General features: G+C 34.0%; 2 protein-coding genes across 6 annotated transcripts; both read left to right on the top strand.

Moving 5' to 3' along the window:
* Positions 1-10551: 10551 nt before the first annotated feature.
* LOC107018343 (serine carboxypeptidase-like 42) lies at positions 10552-14738 on the top strand. Its single transcript, XM_015218806.1, has 10 exons — positions 10552-11227; positions 11871-11978; positions 12078-12170; positions 12282-12374; positions 13019-13104; positions 13222-13500; positions 13571-13704; positions 13906-13998; positions 14096-14213; positions 14312-14738. The coding sequence occupies exons 1-10, from the start codon at positions 10981-10983 to the stop codon at positions 14477-14479; spliced, it is 1419 nt and encodes a 472-aa protein (XP_015074292.1). The 5' UTR covers positions 10552-10980; the 3' UTR covers positions 14480-14738.
* Positions 14739-15816: 1078 nt separating this feature from the next.
* LOC107016117 (pentatricopeptide repeat-containing protein At3g09040, mitochondrial) lies at positions 15817-24659 on the top strand. 5 transcript variants are annotated; one of them, XM_015216604.2, is made up of 6 exons: positions 15817-17945; positions 18021-19396; positions 20736-20798; positions 20942-21034; positions 21149-21241; positions 24214-24659. In XM_015216604.2, the coding sequence occupies exons 1-2, from the start codon at positions 16001-16003 to the stop codon at positions 19085-19087; spliced, it is 3012 nt and encodes a 1003-aa protein (XP_015072090.1). In that variant the 5' UTR covers positions 15817-16000; the 3' UTR covers positions 19088-19396; positions 20736-20798; positions 20942-21034; positions 21149-21241; positions 24214-24659. The 5 variants fall into 5 exon arrangements, with proteins under 5 accessions (XP_015072090.1, XP_015072089.1, XP_027771916.1 ...); XM_015216603.2 differs by having other exon boundaries at positions 15818-19391; XM_027916115.1 differs by having other exon boundaries at positions 15818-19391; positions 20736-20856.
* Positions 24660-26022: the final 1363 nt, after the last annotated feature.

Raw genomic sequence — 26022 nt, 5'->3', positions numbered from 1 at the left:
ATTTTGTTAAAAATAAAAATTAATAGTGAAAAATATTAGAAAAAGTGAATTACAATTTTTTTTTCTTTTTAAATTTTAGTTTCAAGGATTACTAGAATATAAGCATATTAAAATGAGGTATATCAAGTTATCAACTTCTTGAGTCAAATTCTATGGTTCTTACTCGTATCTTTATTTAATATTTATCAACTTATTACTTATAGTATTATGTTAATAATACATACAATAATTGCCTCACTTAAATGATGTTTTTCAATGTTGAATCGATAAAATCTTACCTAAAACTAATAACTTAAAAAACAATATTAAGTACTAATAATTTCCACCTAAATAGTGTAAAAAATATTTTTTGAATAAACACGTATACAAAGTGTATTTATATATTAGGCCGCAAATTAAAATTGCGTTTTAGGCCCCCAATTACGTTGAGCCGACCCTGATAAGGCTTGCCTAGTGTGATTACCCCTCCTATGTGGATTACGAGCTATTATATAGGAGTGAAATTTTACCCGATACGTACTCAAAGAATAGCGACTTACAGATTTTCATCCGTAAAAATAAATAAATAAAAAAGGTCTCCTCTATAGGCATGCAAATTGCAATGAACATAATGTAAGAAAGCATTACTGTAGTGGGCACTACGCATGGTGTAAAATAGTTCTAGGTGGACCAGCTGATAAATCGTATGATCATCCAAACACGAGAAAAGCAATTTGTTAGTAAATTTCATTTGAAAAAAAATACTTTTTGACCTTTTGTTTTCACAGTGAAAAAAATCTTTGACCAGAAATACAAATTGAAGTGATTTTTTTTTACTTTTTATGAGTAATTTGAAGTGAAGAAAAAAAAAACACTTTTTTGTTTTTCAGATTTTAGATAATCCTGGAGTTGAGATTCAGAATTTTATGGCTAAACATGTTTTTCGAAGTTTAACCCTGAAAAAAAGTAAAAAATTTCATGGTTAAACGCATGTAATTGAGCACAATGATATATAAACTATTTCTGTTAGACGCTCACGTTTCAGATTTTTAAATAGTTTCTGTGCATATTCGTAAAATCTCGATTAATTAACCACGTAAAATAATTGAATTGACAAAAAATACAAAATTTGGTGCTATGCACCATGCATTGAGTTGAATGTCCACTTTCGAATAGTGACCTCTTCTAATACTTTTGTGGACATTTTATTTTTTAATTGTGATATAATTTTTAGAATCGTCACGAATAAATTTTAATCATATGCTATTTTTATCGACTCTAAAACGCCATGAGCCTAAATAACTTGATTTTTTTTCGATGCACTATTTTGTATCAATGGATTAGTTCAATTCAAAATTTGAGATGATAGGGATGTATAAAAAAAAGATTATGATAATTTCGTCGATGAGACTTTTCGATACGAATTCAAATTTAATTGAACCCTAATAAAAATATCAAACATCGAACAAATTAAACCTCCTTGTTGTGGTAACCTGCTATGCGAAGTGGTAAATATTATCTTGCCTTAATGTCCATTATTCATAAGAATAATAAGCTTTTGAAAAGTGGTCCTAATTAAAAACACCTTTGTATTTTTCTTGAGTGCATGAATGCTCTTAGCAAGCTGTCTTTTTAATTTTTTTGATTATATTAGGTAAAATTATAATTTTATATATTTAATCTAGGCAAATACAATAATCGTAAGGGCGTAGGGTGGAAAATTAAAGAGAATTATCGTAGGATATAACTTGTTTTCTTTACTTTTAATATGAGAGTCTTTTTTTAAATTTTTTTTAAAGGATTCATTTTTTAAAAAAAATCAATATTTTCTAGAATATTTGACGAACGTAATCAACGTATTAGTTGTTGGTAGCTTCATCAAAAAGAGAACACAACTTTATGATTTTATGGATTTTGGAAATCATTAATTAAGAAATTGTGTAATTATGCTTTTAGATTCTTTAATATATACATATCATTTAAAAAGATGCACGCAAATGATAAATCAAAATTTTTAGTCCTTTTCCTTGTGCTTTTTAAGGCTTAATATAATGTCAGTCTTTTAAATGTATTAAATATTTCATCTAAATATTTGAATTAAGTCGTATTTAATTTTTAATAAAATATTTCAATTGGACACTTTTGATTAATTTTTTTGTTATGTTTATGAAAGATAAAATTATATGCCGTTAATCTTTACTAATAAATAAGTTAAAACCTTACATGTCATTATCATGCCAAGAGTTGATATTTGATATATAAAATACAAATTATACTAAATGCAGTTTATAAGTGTGAAATGAGATGTTCACAAATGATAGCTAGTTTAAGGATTATATATAATTGAATTGGATATCTATAAGAGTTGAGATCCATATTTTCTTTTATATTTAAAGATAATTTCCCCAACTCTAAAAAAGAAAAAGAAAAAGGAGGATTCAAAAAGTATTAAAGACGTAACACAAAGTTAAGGAGGTTCAATATATATATAAATAAATAATTTATTGACAGAGGCAAAATTAAAATTTGAAGCTTATAGGCTAATCTCAGTGTTATTAAAATATATTTGATCCACAACTTAATATAATCATTACATATTTAATAATTTTTAAATGTATATAAATACATAATTTAAAGACAGAATTAAAATTCGAAGTTTATAGGCTGATTTCAGTATTATTAAACATATTTGATTCACAACTTAATATAATCATTACATATTTAATAATTTTTAAGTATATATAAATACGTAATTTAAAAAAAAGCTACTAATTAAGTTTATTTTGTTGTAAAATCAAGATTATAAGAAGAAGACAAGAGAAATAGATGTAGGAGAAGACTTTCTTTTATTCAAGTATATATAAGTTTCATATGTATATATTACAATAGTGAATGAACAACCCTATTTATAGAGTGAGAAATCATTCCAAAGGTCACCATATTAAGTATCATAATAAATAGATACATACTTATCCAAAAAGGTTCATGTAACCTAGTGAATATGAATGGTTGTTCATGTACTAACTTTATGGACTATCCACTTATTTAATGGATTTATAACACTCCCCCTTGGATGTCCATAGATATTGTGCCTCGTTAAAACCTTACTAGAAAAAAACCCTGTGGGAAAAAATTCTAGTGAAGGAAAAAGAGTACACATATCTTTTGATACGCATTATTTGCTGCCTCATTAAAAACCTTTCTAGGAAAACCCAATGGGACAAAACCTAGATTAAGGAAAAAAGAGTACAGTGCGTATTTTACTCCCCCTGATAAAAACCACGATTCAGATGGTTAAGTTTCCGCATTCCAATTTTGTGAACCATCTTCTCAAGAGTTGAGGCCGGTAAAGATTTAGTAAATAAATCTGCTGGATTATCACTCGAACGAATTTGTCGCACATCAATATCACCATTCTTCTGGAGATCATGTGTGAAGAATAATTTTGGTGAAATGTGTTTCGTTCTATCTCCTTTTATAAAGCCTCCTTTTAATTGAGCTATGCATGCAGCATTGTCTTCAAAGAGTATTGTGGGTATCTTGACGTCACACTTCAAACCACATCTTTCTTTGATAGAATGTATTACTGATCTTAACCATACACATTCTCTACTTGCTTCATGAATGGCTATTATCTCAGCATGATTTGAAGAAGTAGCGACAATAGACTGCTTCATAGATCGCCATGATATAGCAGTACCTCCATATGTGAACAGATAGCCTGTTTGTGATCGAGCTTTATGTGGGTCAGATAAATAACCTGCATCTGCATGACCAACAAGATCTGCACTATCTTTGTTAGTATAAAACAGACCCATATCACTAGTTCCCCTTAGATATCGCAATATATGTTTAACTCCTTTCCAATGTCTTCGTGTAGGGGAAGAACTATATCTTGCTAACAAATTAACAGAAAATGCTATGTCAGGTCTCGTAGCATTAGCAAGATACATAAGTGCCCCAATTGCACTAAGATAAGGTACTTCTGGACCAAGAGGTTCCTCATTCTCTTCTTGAGGTCGGAATGGATCCTTACTCACTTCAAGTGATCGGACAACCATTGGAGTACTTAATGGATGTGCTTTGTCCATGTAAAATCGTTTCAAGATTTTCTCAGTATAGGCAGATTGATGGATGAAGACCCCGTCTACTAAATATTCTATTTGTAGTCCAAGACAAATTTTTGTCTTTCCAAGGTCTTTCATCTCAAATTCTTCCTTTAGATATTCAATTGCCTTTTGAACCTCTTCTGGAGTTCCAATGAGATTAATGTCATCAACATAAACAGCAAGAATAACAAATCCCAATGTTGTTTTCTTAATAAATATACAAGGACAAATGACATCGTTTATATAACCTTGTTTTATCAAGTACTCACTGAGGCGATTATACCACATGCGCCCTGATTGTTTTAAGCCATATAATGACTTTTGTAATCTGATTGAATATATTTCCCGAGATTTTGAACTACATGCTTCAGGCATTTTAAGTCCTTCTGGAACTTTCATATAAATTTCATTATCAAGTGAACCGTAAAGGTAAGCTGTAACCACATCCATTAGACGAATTTCAAGATTTTCATGTACAGCTAAACCGATGAGATATCGAAAAGTTATTGCATCCATAACAGGTGAATATGTTTCTTCATAGTCGACACCAGGTCGTTGAGAGAATCCTTGTGCAACAAGGCGTGCCTTGTATCTTACAATCTCATTTCTCTCATTTCTTTTTCGTACAAAGACCCATTTATAGCCAATTGGTTTAACATCACTAGGCGTTTGGACTACTGGTCCAAAAACCTCACGCTTAGCAAGTGAATTCAATTCTGATTCAATTGCTTCTTTCCATTTTGGCCAATCATGTCTTTGTCGACATTCTTCGACGGATAGAGGTTCAAGATCCTCATTTCCTTGCATAATGTTAAGTGCAACATCATATGCGAAAACATTATCCACTATGATTTTTGATCGATCTAAACTTATCCCATCACCTGTAGAAGAACTTATTGAGAGTTCTTCATTTACTTGAGTCTCGGGTTCACTGATTTCTTCAGGAATATCAGGATTAATCAGATCTTGAATTTCTTCGTGAAATTCTTTTGTAGTGTCATTTTTTGTACTTCTTTTTCTAGGATTCTTATCTTTTGAACCCAATGGTCTACCACGCTTCAGGCGTATTTGTGATTCAGAAGCTATGACACTTGTAGATGGTCCTTTTGGGACGTCGATTCGGATAGGCACATTTACTGCAGGAATATGTGACTTTGTTATCCTTTTTGAATCAGTAAATGCGTCTGGCATTTGATTTGCTATGTTTTGCAAATGGATGATCTTCTGGACCTCTTGTTCACACACAGGGGAGCGTGGATCAAAATGAGATAATGACGAAACTTTCCATGCAATTTCACTTTTAAGTTTATTTTTCTCTCCCCCTAATTGCGGAAAATTTGTTTCATCAAATCGACAATCTGCAAATCTTGCAGTGAATAAATCTCCCGTCAATGGCTCAAGGTAGCGAATTATTGAGGGTGAATCAAACCCAACATATATGCCTAACCTTCTTTGAGGGCCCATCTTGGTGCGCTGAGGTGGTGCTACAGGCACATATACAGCACATCCAAAAATTCGAAGATGAGCAATATTTGGTTCATGACCAAATACCAATTGTAATGGGGAGTATTTATTATAATGAGTCGGTCTGAGACGAACAAGTGATGCTGCATGTAAGATAGCATGACCCCAAACAGTAGTAGGCAACTCACTTTTCATAAGTAGAGGTCTTGCTATCAATTGTAAGCGCTTAATAAATGACTCAGCAAGGCCATTTTGAGTATGAACATGAGCTACAGGATGTTCAACTTTTATCCCTACCGATACGCAATAAGCATCAAAAGCTTGGGATGTGAATTCGCCAGCATTATCAAGACGAATTGTCTTAATGGGATAATCTGGAAATTGCGCTCTTAATCGTATCATTTGTGCCAATAATTTTGCAAACGCCAGGTTGCGAGATGATAAGAGGCACACATGAGACCATCTTGAAGATGCGTCTATTAGGACCATAAAATATCTAAACGACCCACTAGATGGGTGAATAGGTCCACAAATATCCCCATGTATTCGTTCCAAAAATTGAGGGGATTCAATGTTAACCTTCATTGGTGATGGCCTAGTAATCAATTTGCCTTGGCAGCAAGCAGCACATGAAAACTCATCATTTGTAAGAATCTTCAGGTTCTTTAATGGATGACCATTTGAGTTTTCAATGATTCGTCTCATCATTATTGATCCAGGATGACCTATTCGGTCATGCCAAAGCACAAAAGTCTTTAAGTCAGTAAACTTCTGGTTTACGATAGAGTGTGCTTCAATCGTACTTATTTTTGCATAATACAGGCCAGAAGATAAAGTTGATAATTTCTCCAATACATATTTCTGGTTTGAGACAATCTTGGTAATACCAAGGTATTCAACATTCATTTCATTTATTGTCTCAACATGATATCCATTTCGGCGAATATCTTTAAAACTTAACAGGTTTCTTGGGGATTTAGAAGAGAACAAAGCATCTTCTATGACAAGTTTTGTCCCCTTAGGCAGAAATATAGTAGCTCTTCCGGAGCCTTCTATTAAGTTTGAATTACCAGAAATTGTAGTAACATTTGCTTTTCTTCTAAGCAAGTAGGAGAAGTATTTCTCATCTTTGAATATGGCGTGCGTTGTTCCACTATCAATTATACAAATATCTTCATGATTGATCATTGAGGTATCCATATATTCTTCAAGATAAAAGATATAAAAGAAATAAACATTATAATATTATTACTAAACAAAAACAATACACAACCTTTTAGTTATTTACAAATCTAGGAAAACATATTCATACTAGTTCATATAAACGACGAAAATGAAATATATTTATATTATCACAGACCCATCACCTATCAGGTGATCTATCTTTCCTTCGGGGTTCTCAAAGAAATCCGCTACATCTAGATGCATGGGTTCAACAGTATCTTCCGTGATAAAGTTGGCTTCTGCGTTATTTTTCACCTCCTTCAGGGAAGCTTGATATAACTCAACCAGGTGCCTTGGCGTACGACAGGTACGTGACCAATGTCCTTTTCCTCCACATCGATAACATTTGTTGTCTGAATTTTTCTTCTGCACTACGTCATGTTTTTCATTCTTCTTTTTACACTGCTGGTGTTGAATGTTATTATTTAGTGCAAGACGATCACCATGATTGAGATTTCTTCCTCGACCACGACCACGGCCACGACTGGGGCCACGACCTTTTTCACGCTTAGATTGGTGAAAATTTGCCGTATTTACTTCAGGAAATGGCATAGAACCAGTAGGTCGACTTTCATGATTTTTCATCAGTAAATCATTATGTTGTTCAGCAACAAGGAGATGTGAGATTAATTCGGAATACTTTTTAAATCCCATTTCTCGGTATTGCTGCTGCAGAAGCATACTCGAGGCAGGGAAAGTGGAAAACGTTTTTTCCAGCATATCATGGTCAGTGATATTTTCTCCACATAATTTTAATTGTGAGATAATTTTAAACATAGAAGAGTTATACTCACTGATAGATTTAAAATCTTGAAGTCTCAAGTGGATCCAATCATAACGTGCCTGTGGAAGGACAACCAACTTCAGGTGGTCATATCTATCTTTTAAATTGTTCCACAACACCAGAGGATCCTTAACAGTGAGATATTCCATTTTCAAACCCTCATCAAGGTGATGACGGAGAAATATCATCGCCTTAGCACGGTTTTGATTCGATGCTTGATTATTTTCTTGGATGGTGTCTGCTAGACCCATCGCATTAAGATGAATTTCTGCATCGAGTGCCCATGATAGATAGCTTTTTCCCGATATGTCTAGAGCAAGAAATTCAAGTTTAGAAAGATTAGACATTATTTAAAAATAAAGGAAATTCTTACCTCCGAGGCTTTGAAAGTCTTTACTTGAACTGGTAGAGACTCGTGCTGATAACGTGTTGTAAAATCAAGATTATAAGAAGAAGACAAGAGAAATAGATGTAGGAGAAGACTTTCTTTTATTCAAGTATATATAAGTTTCATATGTATATATTACAATAGTGAATGAACAACCCTATTTATAGAGTGAGAAATCATTCCAAAGGTCACCATATTAAGTATCATAATAAATAGATACATACTTATCCAAAAAGGTTCATGTAACCTAGTGAATATGAATGGTTGTTCATGTACTAACTTTATGGACTATCCACTTATTTAATGGATTTATAACATATTTAAATTTATAGCTAATAATTTGATTTCACCCTTATATTTATACATCATAATTTTTCAAACAAAGATATCAATTGATTCCTCATTGACAAAGAAGGCTCAACCACTTGTCCAAGTATTAATAAATTCTTTTCAAGTAAAAACTTCCCAACCAAGATATAAACTTATTCAACTTAATTTATGTTTCTAATTCAGTTGTTGGTCTATTATCTTCGAGGCCGATCGATATGAGAGATAAAAATAAATAATTTTGAGATAAAAAAATTATTTAAAATCAAAATTTTAATATAATATTTGATTATATTTAAATTTAGAATTATTTATCTCACCATTTATACTATGTAATTAAATAATTAATAATTAATCAAGAAAAAACTTTGTTCCTGATAACAAAAACATAATCACTTATAAGAATAATATTAAATAAGCTTATGCCATGTCTATATGTTTTTGTACTTATATCATCCAGCTTGCAATTGCAAATATTTTATACTTGCAAGGCACAATAATCTATTAATTTGGAATTGAGTGATAATATTAATTTCCATAGAACTGCCAAATAATTATTATATTTATGTGTTAAAAAGTTCGATTTTCACAAGACTATTTTTTTTTCCTACTCTTGTAAAGCTGTGTTCACAACTAGGTAAAGGTCATGTGAAGCTTCTAATTTTGTCTTCTTTTATATTGTTAGTATGGAAGAGTGAGTCACACAATGAAAGTTTTTCTATCGCGATTTAATTAGAAATTTCTTGTTAAAACAATTTATTAATAAAAAATATATTTTTGTTGAAATCGACATTTTTTTCTTATTTGGTTGATTGCTATAAAAATATCTATTAAAATAACAGTTGAATCTTTTTCGAGTAGAGAATTGATTTGATAAGCAAGGAACCAAATAATTTATTTTATAACTAATATATAAAAAAAATATTGTCTCTTTTTATTTCCCTTTAATTCAAACTTGAGCCGTGGGGAAATAATTAGCTTCACTTTTTATTACCTGGATTTGAATTATTTTAATTATTAGCATATACTATTGGTTAGAAAAAACACCTTTTCTGTAACTTTTTTTTATACAAAAAGAATAAAATCATTTTTAAAATAAAAAAAGCAAAAAGTTATAAAGATGTTGTCCCTATTTTATATGTATATCGGCATTAAATAAAATTAATGTCAGATTATCATTGTTTGGCTAAGATTTGTCTTGTGACTCCTATGATTAATTAAATGAAACTATAATTGTAATTCCTTAAAGTAGCTTCTCCTATTTATTGGTTTGGAGCATATGTCGATTCATACTCAAAATCTGATAATATTTATTTATTAGGTAAAATAAAAATGATAAATATAGATTTGAAGTATTATTATTGGTATGTCAATATTTTTTCGTTATACTGAGATTATTCATATTCCTATTGTAAATTTTTTGAGTTGTACATAACCTTATAGCAAATAGATGGACACATATCATTATCTAAATGGTCTTAGTCGAAATTAATCTAATTTTATCTATAATCCAATAAACTGAATATATATTTTTTTAATACCAGATACATCTGGATACATATATTTTTGCTATCAATACACTAAAATACGAAGAGACGATCGAGATAAAAAGAGATGCAAGCGAAATAGAAGAAAAGCGAGTCAAATCCCCAAATATATGCGAATCACATACATATATCTGCGAGAGGTGAGCAAGAAAGGAAAATAGCAAAAACTAAGTAGGAAAAATGTAAGCTAGAGAATCAAATATATGTGAATCTATTATATACTAAAACAAATTTAATTTAATTTTGGTCCAATGAATCTAAACATATATAAAATCTATTTAAATACTAAAACAAATTTAATTTAATTTTAGTCCTATGAATCTAAACATATATAAAATCAATATATATATATTTTCTATTGACTAGATTAATAAGCTGTCAAAATCTAATAATCATACATTTATAAGCTAATATCAATCTAAATAATTAACTCATAAGTCGATTAATATTTCTATTTTCATCAATCAAATTCTGAAAGCAAAATATTCTATTGACCAGATTAATAAGCTGTCAAAATATATTTGAACTATTATGTAGCCACCACATGGATTGTGATGCATTCTACTTTATTTTTAATTAAATATTTCGAATTTCAACTTTAAATATAAAATTTTTTAATTAAAAATACATAATTTAAATTTAATCGAAATTTTAATGTAAGATTCGAACATTGGATCGATCGAAAAACAAAAAGAAAGATCTGAACTACCCAAAATTCACAATTCTATGGTTATACCCCCTATTTTGAGGTGGGGGTGGGGTAAATACTCACCCACTGGTCTGCAAGACTGCAACTTCATAACGTCTATTTCTTCTTCTTCTTCTCTCACTCTATAAAGAAAAGAAAATGCCAGCAATGCTGCCACAGCCTTTTTAACCTCATCATAACACCACCGCACAACTCACCAACCCCAAGAACCATATACCTGCAAACTCTCATTCTATCCTACTTCTTACCTATTTAGTTTTCTTGTTAATAATTATCTATATATAGTAAAAAATAGCTTTCTGTTTATAAAGCATCCGGAATTCACGTGCTTTTCTTATCCCCTTTTCCTCTTTTTGTTATAAAGATTTGATTTTTTTTTAATAACAGAGGATGTGAATGAGCCTAATTTGAAGTGTTTTAGAGAAAAAGAGGGTAAAGATTGAATCTTTATGAGGTTTAGTGAGATGGGTGTGTGGTGGTTTTGTGGATTGGTCATTTTGGGTTTGGTAATTGGAGGAAAAGGGTATCCAGAGGAGGATTTAGTGAAGGCATTGCCTGGACAACCTAAGGTTGGTTTTAGGCAATATGCAGGGTATGTAGATGTGGATGTGAAAGCTGGGAGGAGTTTGTTTTACTACTTTGTTGAAGCTGAGGTGAAACCTGATGAGAAACCTCTAACTCTTTGGCTCAATGGAGGTGTGTTCTTTTTTTTTTCCAACTTTTTAACTTTTGTTGATTCATTCTAAAGAAATGTGACTAGGAATTTTCTGTGTACTTTCATGTAGTTTATTTGGTAGTACTATTTGCTTGGGGTTTGAGCTTTTGTTTTTTGTTTGTTGCTTTTTTTTTATTTTAAAAAAGGCTTTATGTATTCTTTTGATGTTTGGACCAAGTGTCACAAGCTTACAAGAGATTGAATTTGATATAGTGAGTTGGAGCTTAAAACTGTATATGAATTGAACCAATCTAGCGCTTCAATAATTAGAGTGAACTTGTAATAGAGTGAAAGTTTACATCTTAAATGAGTGCTGCCATTAAACTAAACAATTACATGCTCGGTGTAATTTCACAAGTGGGGTTTAGGAGGGTGATGTGTATGCAGCCTTACCCCTCTGATAGACCGTCGGCTCAACTGAAGCATATAGAAAATAATGGAGGAAAAGAACAGTAGCAGAGTCAAGAAAACTATAATGTCAAGAACAGTAAGCCTGATACTAAACTAGTGATAAATAAATTGCAGAAATGTACTTTTTCCTGTACTTCTCTTATGCTATGAATTTGGTGAATTATGTCAAGGCAAGAGTCAAGAACACTAAAATATCTCATGTTTATGTTTCAGGGCCAGGTTGCTCATCAATTGGTGGAGGTGCTTTTACAGAGTTGGGACCATTCTTTCCCACAGGTGACGGTAGAGGTCTTCGAAGAAATTCAAAATCATGGAATAAAGGTATGCTGAGTAGGGTAGGGAGTAGCTGATTATAACATGTTTAGAACAATATCGAGTAATGAAAATGAACTTACCACTTCATGTCTTTGTCTACTGTAGCATCAAATCTCCTCTTTGTTGAATCTCCAGCTGGAGTAGGATGGTCGTACTCAAATACAAGTTCAGACTATACCACTGGTGATGCAAAGACTGGTAAAACAAATAAGCAAAGATGCTGTGATCAAGCATTAGCTGTATTTGAATATCAGATTTAAGAGTTAATCCTACCTAATAGCTGCTGTTATTCCTTGTTTCTACTGGCAGCAATGGATATGCATATGTTCATGATGGAATGGGTGAAGAAATTCCCGGCATTCAAATCAAGGGAACTATATCTCACAGGAGAGAGTTATGCAGGTCAGAGATTTAAGATGTGCAATAATGTTATGAGAATGTTCAAAACAATTCAAGAAAAAATGCTTGAACAACGAATTTTTTCCAATAGAAAATTTGGGTGTCTTAGTACTTTGAACTTCTTATTATCTTGACAAAAGTACTTCTCTTATTGATCTTTTTTGCAATTTTTGTTCTAAAAATTGGAAGAGAGAACCAAGAAATTGCCCCACACTCTCCTCTGTATAGTGGAGAGTCCTATAGACTCAAAACTTGTTTAGACCTTTTAAATTCAAACTTATCTTCTATTCTGATTTTGAACTATCAAAGTTATGAAGATTGCATAGTTCTGTAATTGCTGTTGAAGCTTGAAGAGAACTGTAGGGAAACTATGAAAAACCGAAAACATGTTGCTTTTGGTTACCATCTTATTATTATTTTCATTTAGCTCGTCCTTCTTCAACTGGTCCCTCTGCCTAGTGGTTTATAAGGAGTGCTTTGACGCTTAGACTTCTCGGGGAAGGGGATTTACTCCTAAGCTTGTTCGTAGCAGGGTGCTGATCTACAGTTTGCTTGTCATGAAATGAAATTCGTGATATTGTTCTGCTCTTTCTCTTCTTGCTGGTAATATCCCCCGGGCTGACAATGTTTTACCTTTTCTTGTTCAGGGCATTACATTCCACAGTTAGCTGCTGCTCTTTTAGACCACAATGAGCACTCAAAGGAATACAAGTTCAACATTAAAGGAGTTGCAGTAAGCGGACTTTTTACCCCCCTTATGCATACCTTAATTAATTTCTTTATCTTCATTCTTATCTGAAGCAATTTTTCTGTGTGTATGTTCGTTAAACATTTTCATTTTCTTTGTCAGATTGGGAATCCACTTCTGAGACTTGATCGTGATGTTCCCGCAACCTATGAATACTTTTGGTCTCATGGAATGATTTCTGATGAAGTAGGCCTAACAATTATGAATCAGTGTGACTTTGACGATTATACCTTTGGCAGTCCACACAATGTTTCACAAGCATGCAATAATGCCATATCTGAAGCAAATACCATTGTTGGTGAATATATAAATAACTATGATGTGATCCTTGATGTGTGCTATCCGTCTATAGTGGAACAAGAGCTGCGATTAAAGAAAATGGTATCTGGTTCCCTTCACTCAACTTCTTTATAGCTGTGTTTCTACTGGAACTTAATAGTTCCCTTTGCAGGCTACTAAAATTAGTGTAGGTGTTGATGTGTGCATGAGCTATGAAAGGCGTTTCTATTTTAACCTTCCAGAGGTTCAGAAAGCCCTTCACGCAAATAGGACGAACTTGCCTTATACCTGGTCGATGTGCAGCAAGTAAGTCTGTAAATTATCAAGTCCACAATATTGAACCATAAACAGACACGCAATAACTGATAACATCTTTGATATTAACTATTTCACTAGCAATTTAGAGCCTTCGACTTCTAAACCTACTATGTCAAGGCCCATAGATTTAATGAACCATTATAAGGTATTTGTAGATTATAACTAAATGGATTATGACTTCGATTGCAGTGTTCTGAAGTACAGCGACACAGATGGAAACATCAATATTCTTCCGTTGCTCAAAAGAATAATCGAAAACCATATTCCTGTTTGGGTTTTCAGGTAAAGAATCCAAAATAGACAAAAATCCATAATCTTGTTCCGTTTTTCCTAGTACCAAAGTCAACGGTGCTTGATTCTGAATTATACTCGCTTGCAGCGGAGACCAAGATTCTGTTGTGCCATTGCTTGGATCCAGGACCCTTGTACGCGAGCTAGCTCATGACATGGGGTTCAAGATTACAGTCCCTTATGGAGCTTGGTTTCACAAAGGACAGGTAACACGCTCTCCTCTGATATCAAACACTTCCTTCCAAGTTCCACCAACGGTTGATGAGAAGCTGTAAGTATAACCATTTGTTTGTCTTTTAAACAGGTGGGAGGATGGCAAACGGAGTATGGCAATCTGTTGACCTTTGCCACTGTTAGAGGTGCTGCACATATGGTACCATATGCACAACCTGCAAGAGCTTTGCATCTGTTTAGTTCATTTATACGTGGCCGGAGGCTCCCAAACAACACACGTCCCTCCATCGACGACTAGGAAAAAGCCTCCACTGAGCACTTTAAAGTTGGTTATAGGTATAGTTACTTGAGTGAGGATGAATATTAGGGACTTCCTATATAAACAGGAAGAAACAAAACCATTGCATTGATAATTGGCTTTGAAGTAGCTGAAGAAAAAGATTTCCTAGATTGACAGTGTGATAGAGATAGGGGAACATATGTCAAGTAACTTCTCTTTTATCTTAAATTAAATATCTTTGAATGAAATAAAGAAAGCAAGTTGTTCATTCTCAAAACGGTACTCAACTTGATAAATTTATCTATAAAACATTACTATTTTTTTACTTCTCTATAAATCAAAAATGCCGAAAACTTGAATACGATCAATAGATTCTCAGTCATTTTTCGACTTCCACCTGATTGATATTCGTGAAGGTGGATATATTGGTCCCCTATCATTTCTCCTAAAAATAAATCCATTGATACATCGGAAAATAATAATAAAAATTAAATTATTCCTAAGCTAAGAAAAAAAAAAGAATTAGAAGCTCAGAGCATGAGGATCATATCTAATAATGTTCGTTTTAACTCAGCACGGTTGATCTTTTTTTTTTTCTAAAGGTATCTTTTGAAATAAATTTAACATATTACAACTATTTTTGTTAACAATATTTTTAAAACACATGAAAGAAAATAATAGTTAACTAAAAGTTCTGCCATTTCTTCAAATAATAATAATAGAGTAATTCATCTTTTTGCGTTATTCTATTTAACTTTTTGATAGAAATAAATTAGACAACTTAATTATTTGGGAGTAACATATTTTTCCAAAATAATGTAGGTGTGTCAAATAAATGGACTTCACTTTATTCCACAAGTAATTCAATTTACAATAGTATTTATAAAAAAAGTATCTTATGAACTATGGGTTGAAACCATATATGTTTAGCAAGGAATAAAATGAATAATTCTTAATTCATTATTAAATAATCACTTATGTTACAATTTACAAGCTCCATATAAACAATTGTTTTCATTTCTCATTTCATTTAAACATTTGCTTAGTTTTTATTTTATTGTCGATATTTTATTGATACACAATAGATATTGAGTCACTGTAATAAAAAATTTCGAGACTCATAAGAAAACTTCAAACTCATATTTATTATAAATCTCATTAATTTACTTATATTTGATATTTAATTTAAGGTTTTTCGACTACTTAATACTTAATCAAATCCTCTTTTTCCCCTCAAGAATTTTAATCTATTTCTACTTTTTTAAACCCTTCTCTAAAACTAAACTGTTCATTTTTTTATGTATCTCTTGTTCTGAATATAAATTTTATACTATATTCACATAAACAAGATTTATTTATGCATTACGTATTAAATTATAAAAGGCAAACAAGTGTAAGTTTTTATGTAATCTTATGATTAATTTCTATATACTTGGTATTTACATCAAATTTTATTAAATTAACAAATTGTGTGCAATAACAATTTATTTATACGGCTATCAATTTAACCGCCAAAACGACCCAATCGAATTTTTGTCGATGCGTCACATAGTTTCCTCTCTCAGACAATATTCTCTACTGCTCCATCGCCGTCGCAAATTCTCGGCAACGACGCAGGCGAAACAGTCCAGAAACGAAGACCCAGAACCTCAATCAGCTCCAGTTACTCTCCTATACGACAATCTCCTGAAAATATGTCTACAGGAATGCAAGAACCTTCAGTCCCGCCGGGTGTTCGACGAAATGCCCCAGAGAGCTGCACGTGCTGTGAAAGCTTGCAAAACCATCCATTTGCAGAGCCTGAAGCTTGGGTTTGCTTCACAAGGACATTTGGGGAATTCCATTGTGGATTTATACGCCAAATGTGGGGACATGGTTTCGGCTGAGAAAGCATTTTTCTGGCTTGAGAACAAGGATGGTATGGCTTGGAATTCGATTATATTGATGTATTCGCGAAATGGGTTGTTGGAGAATGTTGTAGAAGCTTTTGGGTCGATGTGGAATTCTGGAGTGTGGCCGAATCAGTTTAGTTATGCTATTGTTTTGTCTGCTTGTGCTAGGCTAGTGGAGGTTGAGATTGGAAAACAAGTGCATTGTAGTGTGGTGAAAACAGGATTTGAATTTGATTCTTTCTCTGAGGGTTCTCTTATTGATATGTATGCAAAATGTGGTTATTTGATTGATGCTCGGAGAATCTTTGATGGGGCGGTGGAGCCGGACAATGTTTCTTGGACAGCAATGATTTCTGCTTATATTCAAGCAGGTCTACCTCAAAAGGCAATGGAGGTTTTTGAGGAGATGCAGGAACGAGGGTGTGTGCCGGATCAAGTGGCATCCGTGACCATCATAAATGCATGTGTGGGACTAGGTAGGCTTGATGCTGCTTGTCAATTGTTTACTCAGATGACCAGTCCAAATGTTGTGGCGTGGAATGTGATGATTTCTGGTCATGCCAAGGGAGGGAAAGAGGTGGAAGCTATACAGTTTTTTCAAGACATGATCAAAGCTAGCATTCGACCCACTCGTTCTACCTTGGGAAGTGTTTTGAGTGCAACTGCAAGCGTTGCAAATTTATCCTTTGGCTTGCAGGTCCATGCTGTGGCAGTTAAACAGGGATTAGAATCCAACGTCTACGTTGGGAGTTCTTTGATTAATATGTATGCCAAATGTCAAAAGATGGAAGCTGCTAGTGAAATATTTAATAGCTTGGGAGAGAAAAATGAGGTGTTGTGGAATGCATTGCTTGCAGGTTATGCACAGAATGGCAGTGCTTGTAAAGTTGTGGAGTTGTTCAGGAGTATGAGACTTTCTACTTTTGAAACCGATGAGTATACTTACACTAGCATACTGAGTGCATGTGCTTGTTTGGAAGATGTGGAAATGGGGCGGCAACTGCACTCAATTATCATGAAGAATAAATTTGCATCTAATTTATTTGTTGGAAATGCATTAATAGACATGTATGCCAAATGTGGGGCTCTAGGTGATGCCAGGCGGCAGTTTGACAAAATGCTAACGAGAGACCATATTTCATGGAATGCAATAATAGTTGGCTATGTACAGGACGAAGAAGAAGAAGAAGCTTTTAACATGTTCCACAAAATGACATTGGAAAGGATTATTCCTGATGAGGCATGTTTGGCTAGTGTACTCAGTGCCTGTGCCAATATACACGATCTTAATAAAGGGAAACAAGTTCATTCCTTGCTGGTCAAATATGGTCTAGAAAGTGGCCTTTTTGCTGGAAGCTCCCTTGTTGACATGTATTGCAAGTGTGGTGACATTACTTCTGCCAGTGAGGTTTTCTTTTGTCTTCCTGATCGAAGTGTGGTGTCTACTAATGCTTTAATTTCTGGCTATGCTCAGAAAAACATTAATTATGCGGTGCGTTTATTCCATAATATGCTTGTTGAAGGACTTAGGCCTTCGGAGGTGACATTTGCTAGCATTCTAGATGCATGTAGTGACCAGGCTTACATGCTTGGTAGGCAATTGCACTCTTTCATTTTAAAGCTTGGATTTTCATACGATGATGAATTCTTGGCAATCTCTTTGATAGGCATGTATTATGACTCCGGAAAATTAGAAGATGCAAGCTTTCTCTTCTCAGAGTTTACCAAGCTAAATAGCCCAGTTCTGTGGACTGCTATGATATCCGGCAATATTCAAAATGACTGCTGCGAGGAAGCTTTGATTGGTTATCAGGAAATGCGCAAGTTTAATGTAATGCCAGATCAAGCAACTTTTGCTAGTGCCTTAAAAGCGTGTTCGACCTTGGCTTCTATGCAGGATGGCAGGAAAATTCACTGTCTCATTTTCCATACTGGTTTTGACATGGATGAATTGACCAGTAGCTCCCTAATAGATATGTATGCTAAATGCGGTGATGTTAAATGTTCAGTGCAAGTGTTTAGTGAAATGGTCAGCAAGAAAGACATTATCTCATGGAACTCTATGATAGTTGGCTTTGCAAAGAATGGTTTTGCGGAAGATGCACTGGAAGTCTTTGAAGAAATGAAGAAGGCATCTGTGAAGCCTGATGATATCACATTCCTTGGGGTTCTGACTGCTTGTAGCCATGCAGGAATGGTATCTGAAGGTCGTCAATTCTTCAAGGATATGACTAGCCTCTATGATGTTCGGCCACGTGCCGATCACTGTGCCTGTATGGTTGATCTGCTTGGTCGTTGGGGAAATCTCAAAGAGGCAGAGGAATTTATTGAAAGATTTGATTTTGAACTAGATGCTATGATATGGTCTGCTTACCTTGGTGCTTGCAAATTACACGGGGATGATACAAGGGGACAGAAGGCTGCTGAAAAGCTTATTGAGTTGGAACCCCAAAATTCTTCTTCATACATACTGCTATCTAATATATATGCTGCATCAGGCAATTGGGGTGGAGTTAACTTCTTAAGGAAAGAAATGAAAGAGAGAGGAGTGAGGAAGCCTCCTGGCTGCAGTTGGATTATAGTGGGGCAGAAAACAAATATGTTTGTCGCAGGGGATAAATTTCATCCTTGTGCGGGTGATATTCATGCACTTTTGAAAGATTTGACTGCATTAATGAAAGATGAAGGCTATTTTGCTGATATAGGATCTGTAATGGATGGTAGCGTGAACTAAGCAAACCCCAGACTGCCTGGGACAATACATCAGTCCGATAATGTGAAGAAATGAACCTCAACCCTAACTCAACCCCAACAACTAACTAATAAAGTGAGGCTTGCCTAAAATCATACAAGGAGATAAATAGTCCCGTCCCTCACTGATATGGGACTCTTAACATCCCACGCCCAAGATGGAATATTTGGAGCATGGACTATATAACATGGAACCCTAACATTGATCGATAAACCAAGAGATGAATGGGTTTGGCATATCATGTGAAGAAATGGACCTTAGGCCTAATTTTATTTCAAATATTATGGTAAGGTGAGTATTTTCCAGGACTGCATAGAAAGGAAATCATCCCATCCACAGAGATGTGGGACTCTTAATTGATGAAGTTTGTTAAGAGTTGAGGCCACAGTAGTCATGTGCTTGTTTGTATGAGATTAGGCAATGATCATGTCCTTAATGACTTGCAAGTTTGTCACATTTCTTATGTGGAGAACTGCTTGGAAAAATAGATTTTTATTGGCGTTTGGTTAATTTATTGGATCAACTCAGTCCTTTGCTTTATGTTTTGTTGTGAACTGGCATATGTAATATCTGCTGCTTTCTTAAAATAAGAAATCGGTGTAACAGAATTTCTGTTATAAAGATTTGTTTTTTTAATAGGAGAGCATGTGAATGAACCTAATTTGAAGTGTTTTAGAGAAAAAGAGGCTAGTTTGAATCTTTTTGAAGTTTAGTGAGATGGGCGTGTGGTGGTTTTGTGGATTGGTCATTTTGGGTTCGGTAGTTGGAGGAAAGGCTATACAGAGGAGGATTTAGTGAAGGCATTGTCTGGACAACCTAAGGTTGGTTTTAGGCAATATGCAGGGTATATGGATGTAAATGTGAAAGCTGGGAAGAGTTTGTTTTACCACTTTGTTGAAGCTGAGGTGAAACCTGATGATAAAACTATAACTCTTTGGCACAATGGAGGTTTTTTTTTAAAAAAAAAAAACTTTTTAACTTTTGTTGATTCATTTTGAAGAAATGTGACTAGGAATTTTATGTGTACTTTCATGTAGTTTATTTGTTAGCACTATTTGCTTGGGGTTCGAACTTCTGTTTTTTGTTTGTTGTGTGTCATGTTTTTTTAGGCTTATAGTATTCTTTTGATGTTTGGAGAAAAGGAAACAGCTTGGTTGCACCAAGTGTCACATGCTTATAAGCGATCAAATTTAATAGTGAGATGGAGCTTAAAACAGTAGTTGAATGGAACCAACCTAGAACTTCAAAAATAAGAGTGAAAGCTTACATCTTTAATGAGTAAGCCTGATACAACTAAACAATACCACACCAATGTAATCCCACACAAATGGGCTCTGGGTAGGGTGATGTGTACACAGCCTTACCCCTACCCCTTGTGAAGGTGGAGAGATTGTTTACGATATACCCTCGGCTATTGTGAAGCATATAGAAAATAATGGAGAAAAGAATATTAGCAGAGTCAAGAACACTAAAATGTCAAGAACAGTAAACCTAATTAAACTAGTGATAAATGAGTTGCAGAATTGTATTTTTCCCTGGATAATATTTCTTAAATTAAAATGTGATGAATTTGGTGAATACTGGCAAAGCGGAATCAAGAACACTAAAATGTCACATGTTTGTGTTTCAGGACCAGGTTGCTCATCAATTGGTGGAGGTGATTTTACATAGTTGGGACCATTCATTCCCACAGGTAATGGTCGAGGTCTTCAAAGAAATACAAAATCATGGAATAAAGGCATGCAAGTAGGGTAGGGAAGAGCTGATTGTAACATGTTTAGAACAATATGAGTAAAGAGAATGAACTTACTACTCCATGTCTTTTGTCTACTGTAGCATGAAATATCCTCTTTGTTGGATCTCCTGTGGGAGTAGGCTTGTCATACTCTGATACAAGTTCAGACTACACCACTGGCGATGCAAAAACTGGTAAAACAAGGAAACTTAGATGCTGTGATCAAGCATTAACTGTATTTGAATATCAGATTTAAGAATTGTCCTACCTAAAAGCTGATGTTTTTCCTTTTTTGTTTTCTCTGGCAGCAATGGATATGCATATATTCATGATGGAATGGGTGAAGAAATTCCCAGCGTTCAAATCAAGGGAACTATATCACACAGGAGAGAGTTATGCAGGTCAGAGATCTTTAAGCTGTGCAGTTATGTTATGAGAATGTTCAAAACAATTCAAGAAAATGTTTTAACAACAGATTTAGTCCTAGGACCGTGTAATGGATGGTAGCATGAACAGAGCAAACCCCAGATCTGCCTGGGCCAATACCACACTCCGATAATGTGAAGAAATGGACCTCGACCCTAACTAAATCCCAAAATTAGCTAATGAAGTGAGGATTTCCCTAAAATCATATATTAGGAGACAAATATTCCCTGTAATTCCGTCTCACACCGATGTGGGGCTCTAACATCCCACACCAAATTGGAATATTGGAGCTTGGACAATACAACTAGGAAGCCTAACATTGAATTGATAAACCAAGAGTTGAATGAGTTTGGCTTGGATATCATGTGAGGAAATGGACCTTAGGCCTAATTCAACCTCAAAAATTAATGGTGAGGTGAGGGTTCTCCAAGACCACGTAGAAAGGAATAATCCCATCCACAGAGATGTGGGACTCTTAACAGATGAAGTTTGTTAAGGGTTGAGGCTACAACAGTCATGTGCTTATTTGTATGAGATTAGACAATGATGGTATCCTAATGATTTGCAATTTGTCACATTTCTCTTGTTTCTTGAGTGGAAAACAGCTTGGAAAATAGATTCTTATAGGCATGTGGTAAATGTATTGGCTTGACTTTGGAAAAATAGATTCTTATTTGGTATTTGTTAATATGGTAAATGATTTGCAAGTTTGTCACATTTCTCTTGTATTCTTCAGCATCAAGGATATGCTGGCAACCTTCAAGAGAGAAATAGGGAGAAAGAGGAGGGAAACTACTTACAATGACCCTAACAGATCTACTAGTTCTAATTCATCTATGTCCATCTTTTTACACCAAAAATAGTAAGATATAATACAATTCCATTTAACTGTGTGAATGAAATTGGACCTATCTTCAAAGCCTCTACTATTTCTCTCATTCCATACAGACCACCAAATGCAATGTGGGATGATTTTCCACCATCTCTTCTGGCTCTTGCTTCCTCCTCTTCTGATCCAACAGCTTAGTAGGTCTGCAGTGTACTCAGGCATGGTCCATTTCGTTTCCGTGAGTGTAAGAAAAGAGCCCATAATTGTGTAGTGGATTTGCTATGTAAAAAAAGGTGACTGTTTGTTTCATTTGTTTCACCACGGAGTTAACATCTGGAATCTATAATCTTCCCCTTTTTCCTCAAAACCCCATGTGTCAGACATACCTTTCTTGCTATCAACCAAGTAAAACATTTAAATATAGTTGGTGCTATGTTTTTCCAAACATTGTTCCACAAAAATTGTTGTCTTCGTTTAGCTGTGCATTACCTGTTTCGTAGGCCCTCTTAACAGAGAAAATCCCATCTTTATTGTGTTCCCAATTCATAGAATCTGGATTTAGGGTAGTGCCTGTGAAATCCTCAAGTCTAAGAAGCAAACTGGCCACCAGTCTTCTAAAAGATAGATCCCATCCTTGATCAGTCCAACATTCTTTGACAGTTGCCTCAGTGTTGTTGCATATGCTAAACAGGTCAGGAAAAGTGTTCTTAAGAGGTGTCTGGTTGTTCCAAGCATCTCCCCAGAACTTTGTGTTTTCCTATCTCCCACTTATTTCGATCATGTTTTCTTCTAGCTTTGGCCAAAGATCCCTGATTGTTCTCCATGCCCCACACTCATTGGGCATAGAGCTATTGTTGCTGCACTATTGGTTGCTCTCACCATATTTACTCGTGATGATCTCCTTCCATAAAGCGTGATCTTCTTCACAGTATGTCCACAACCATTTCATCAAGTGACTATTATTCTGTCTCCATTTTGATGCCCAAGCCTCCCAAGTGCCTATTTTTCATTGCTACTTCCCATTTAATCAGATTGTATCCTTTATTCTCCTTGCAACCATGCCAAAGAAAATTCCTTCAGATTTTGTCCAGTTTCTTCACAACACTCCGAGGTATAGGAAAAAGAGACACTAGATAAGTGGGAAGAGAATCTAAAACTGAATTGATGAGGGTGAGTCTCTGTTTCTAGTGATAGATGTTGGGTCTTCCACCTTGTGAATTGGAGAAGTTCATAAACTCATCGACTCCCATTTTCTGATATGAACAAGGCTTTTGATAGAAGGCCTTTGTTGCATCATCCACACGGATCACTAAACTGAGTATTTCCCCATCAAATATGGCATGGAACTGCTAATGACTTTCTCTCTTACATTCTATGCAATGTTTATAAGTAACTTGTTTGGTGTTTCCGTTTTCCTGTTTTAAGTCCTTGTAATTTATCTCATCTCGTATAGATGGTTGTTTTCATGGTTATATTAAGTTCTGCCATTTGACCGTCTTCCTAGGTTAAATTTCCCTCTAATTTTTGGCTTTGTGATTCATTATCCTTCGAAAGTACACACAATCTTCTCAGCAGCAACAATAACATGCCCAGTAAAATCCCACAAGTTAGGTTTGGATTTCCCTCTAATTTTTGGCTTTATGATTCGTTATCCTTCTAAAGTACACACATAACCTTCTCAGCAGCAACAACAAAAACAACATGCCCAGTGAAATCCCACAAGTTAAGTTTGGGGAGTGTAGAATGTAGTCATGTACACAGACCTTACCCTCAGCAATTTGAGAAATTTCTTCCAAAGTAACAATAGGTGGACAATAAACTGGCATTAACTCTTAGCCCTTCCCCCCTTGCAGAAACATGCCAAAATAATCATCCTCACCTAAAAATATGAAAAACACCTGGCAGTGTGTAAATTCTAAAAGAAACATAAGAAATGAAGTTATCGTCACTCATGCATTCATCTTTGTGTGTTCCATATGGCCGGGAAGAGCCAGAAGAAAGTTTTGAAAAATGGAAATGGGAGGATAAACTATCATTTTAGCAGAGCTTTTACTAGTTTCAGAAGTAAAAATTTACTGTCGTACTTTAAGGTCGTAACAAAAAATTGTGCATTTTCAGATGTCAAAGGGTTGGTTATGCTGGACAAATGATTGATTGGATCAAGCCAACCAGTATTAAGGCTTGGCGATGGAATGATCAGTAAGCCTCTCACTTCCCTACTCAAAAAGGGTATTTTTGAGTGGTCAGATGCAGCAACTATTATTGCCTTTTGAGACCTTGAAGGATGCCACTCATGGTGGAGGTAGATGCTATGGTACTGGGGCTATCCGTTTGCAGGATTAGTGAGCACAAAACACACTATAAATTATATGATTCGCTAGTCAAAGATAGTATAGTTTAAGACCATCTCGATCCATAGGGATTGGTTTTAGTAATATATCATTATGATCTTGCTCATTGTTATGATATCCAGGAAATTAAACTTGAATTTGTTGGTATGGTTAAAACCACGAGTTTAAGCTGGAACGTAAGATTAAGTACAATAGACGCAAGTGTTAAATTTTTCTGGGAGACTCGCGAATCACGATATATGTATATGATCTCAAAATATAGTTAATGATTACATATAGTTTCACTGGCAAAACTCCCTACAAAAAGTTTACTCCACGGAGAAGAATAAACTCTCAAAGAAAAAAGAATGTTAAGAAGACACTACAACAACACTCAATCCTATTTACCTTTTGTTTTGGATTAGAGTAGTGTACTCTTCTTAGTTCGTATTTGGATTTACTTATTTTAAATGTTTTAAAGCAATTTTGTGAGACTGACTTTTATCATGATCATTGATAGTTTTACGACTTTTTTTCTCAAAAAGTAACTGCACCCATTAGAATATTTCATTATGCTATAAGTTACTACATGTAGGGGTGGATATAAAATATGAAAAATCGAACCGAATAAATATGGTTTTTTTGTTTGGTGTTCAGTGTAAGGGTCTCAATACTTTGATACACAGAAGAATAAAACTTTTATTAAATTAAAAAATAAATATATATGTATTTATTTATTTATGGGCATTTCCTTAACTAAAATTAAAAAGTCAATTAATAATTAAATCATTCATGACAAATCAAAGTAGCAACAAATTTATAATTTAATAGTTAACTTCAAATATTAATTTTTAGAAGGAATTCAAACCTATTTTTATCAATGTATGTCATGTAAAGGAAACCGTCTTTGTTCTTGTTTTTATCAAAAAGTATTTGGAGGCGCAATGTTCTTAACAAAGATAAATATAGTCTTTCAATTTGATAAACAGTGCACACTTTTCTTAAATCGAAGAATTGAATCAAAATTTAATAAAATTGAATCGTAAAATCGAAATTTGCCCCTTACCTACTTGTAATGTCAAAAGTTAAAATAAAAACCAAATGAAAATTCCTATTTCCTTGTTATGAGAACTTAGTTTGATTGATTCTTTAAAGCCACAACTTATTTGAGAGTCATCAATCAAAACTTGTGGCAATTGTTGGTTGATGACATATATATGACAAATTTAGCAGCAATCTTAAAAGTCCTAGATTTAAAATCTAACTTCAAAATAAAGCTACCAAATTTTTGCATCAATAGAAAACATCAAGTTGTAAGATTATGTCCAGTTTATAAAGCTCTTATTATGATCCTTTTATTTCCTAAAAATTAAATGCTAAAATGTGTTGGTGTTTTCTTGTTTCTTACATTTCCAAGAATTAAAGCAAAAGATTCTTTTCTCTTTTGATTTTGACACAAAATATTTTGTTACATTGTTATAGGAAATTCCATTTTAAAGGTATAAGTATCATCCTTACAAAATGAAATTATTATTATTATTCATTATAAAGCAAGGAAAGAAAGGAATATATATATATATATATATATATATATATA

This window comes from Solanum pennellii, chromosome 4 (genome assembly GCF_001406875.1).
Source record: "Solanum pennellii chromosome 4, SPENNV200".
NCBI classification, from domain to species: Eukaryota; Viridiplantae; Streptophyta; class Magnoliopsida; order Solanales; family Solanaceae; genus Solanum; species Solanum pennellii.
Note: the sequence above shows the minus strand (reverse complement) of the source record. Positions and strands in the feature narration are given on the sequence as shown.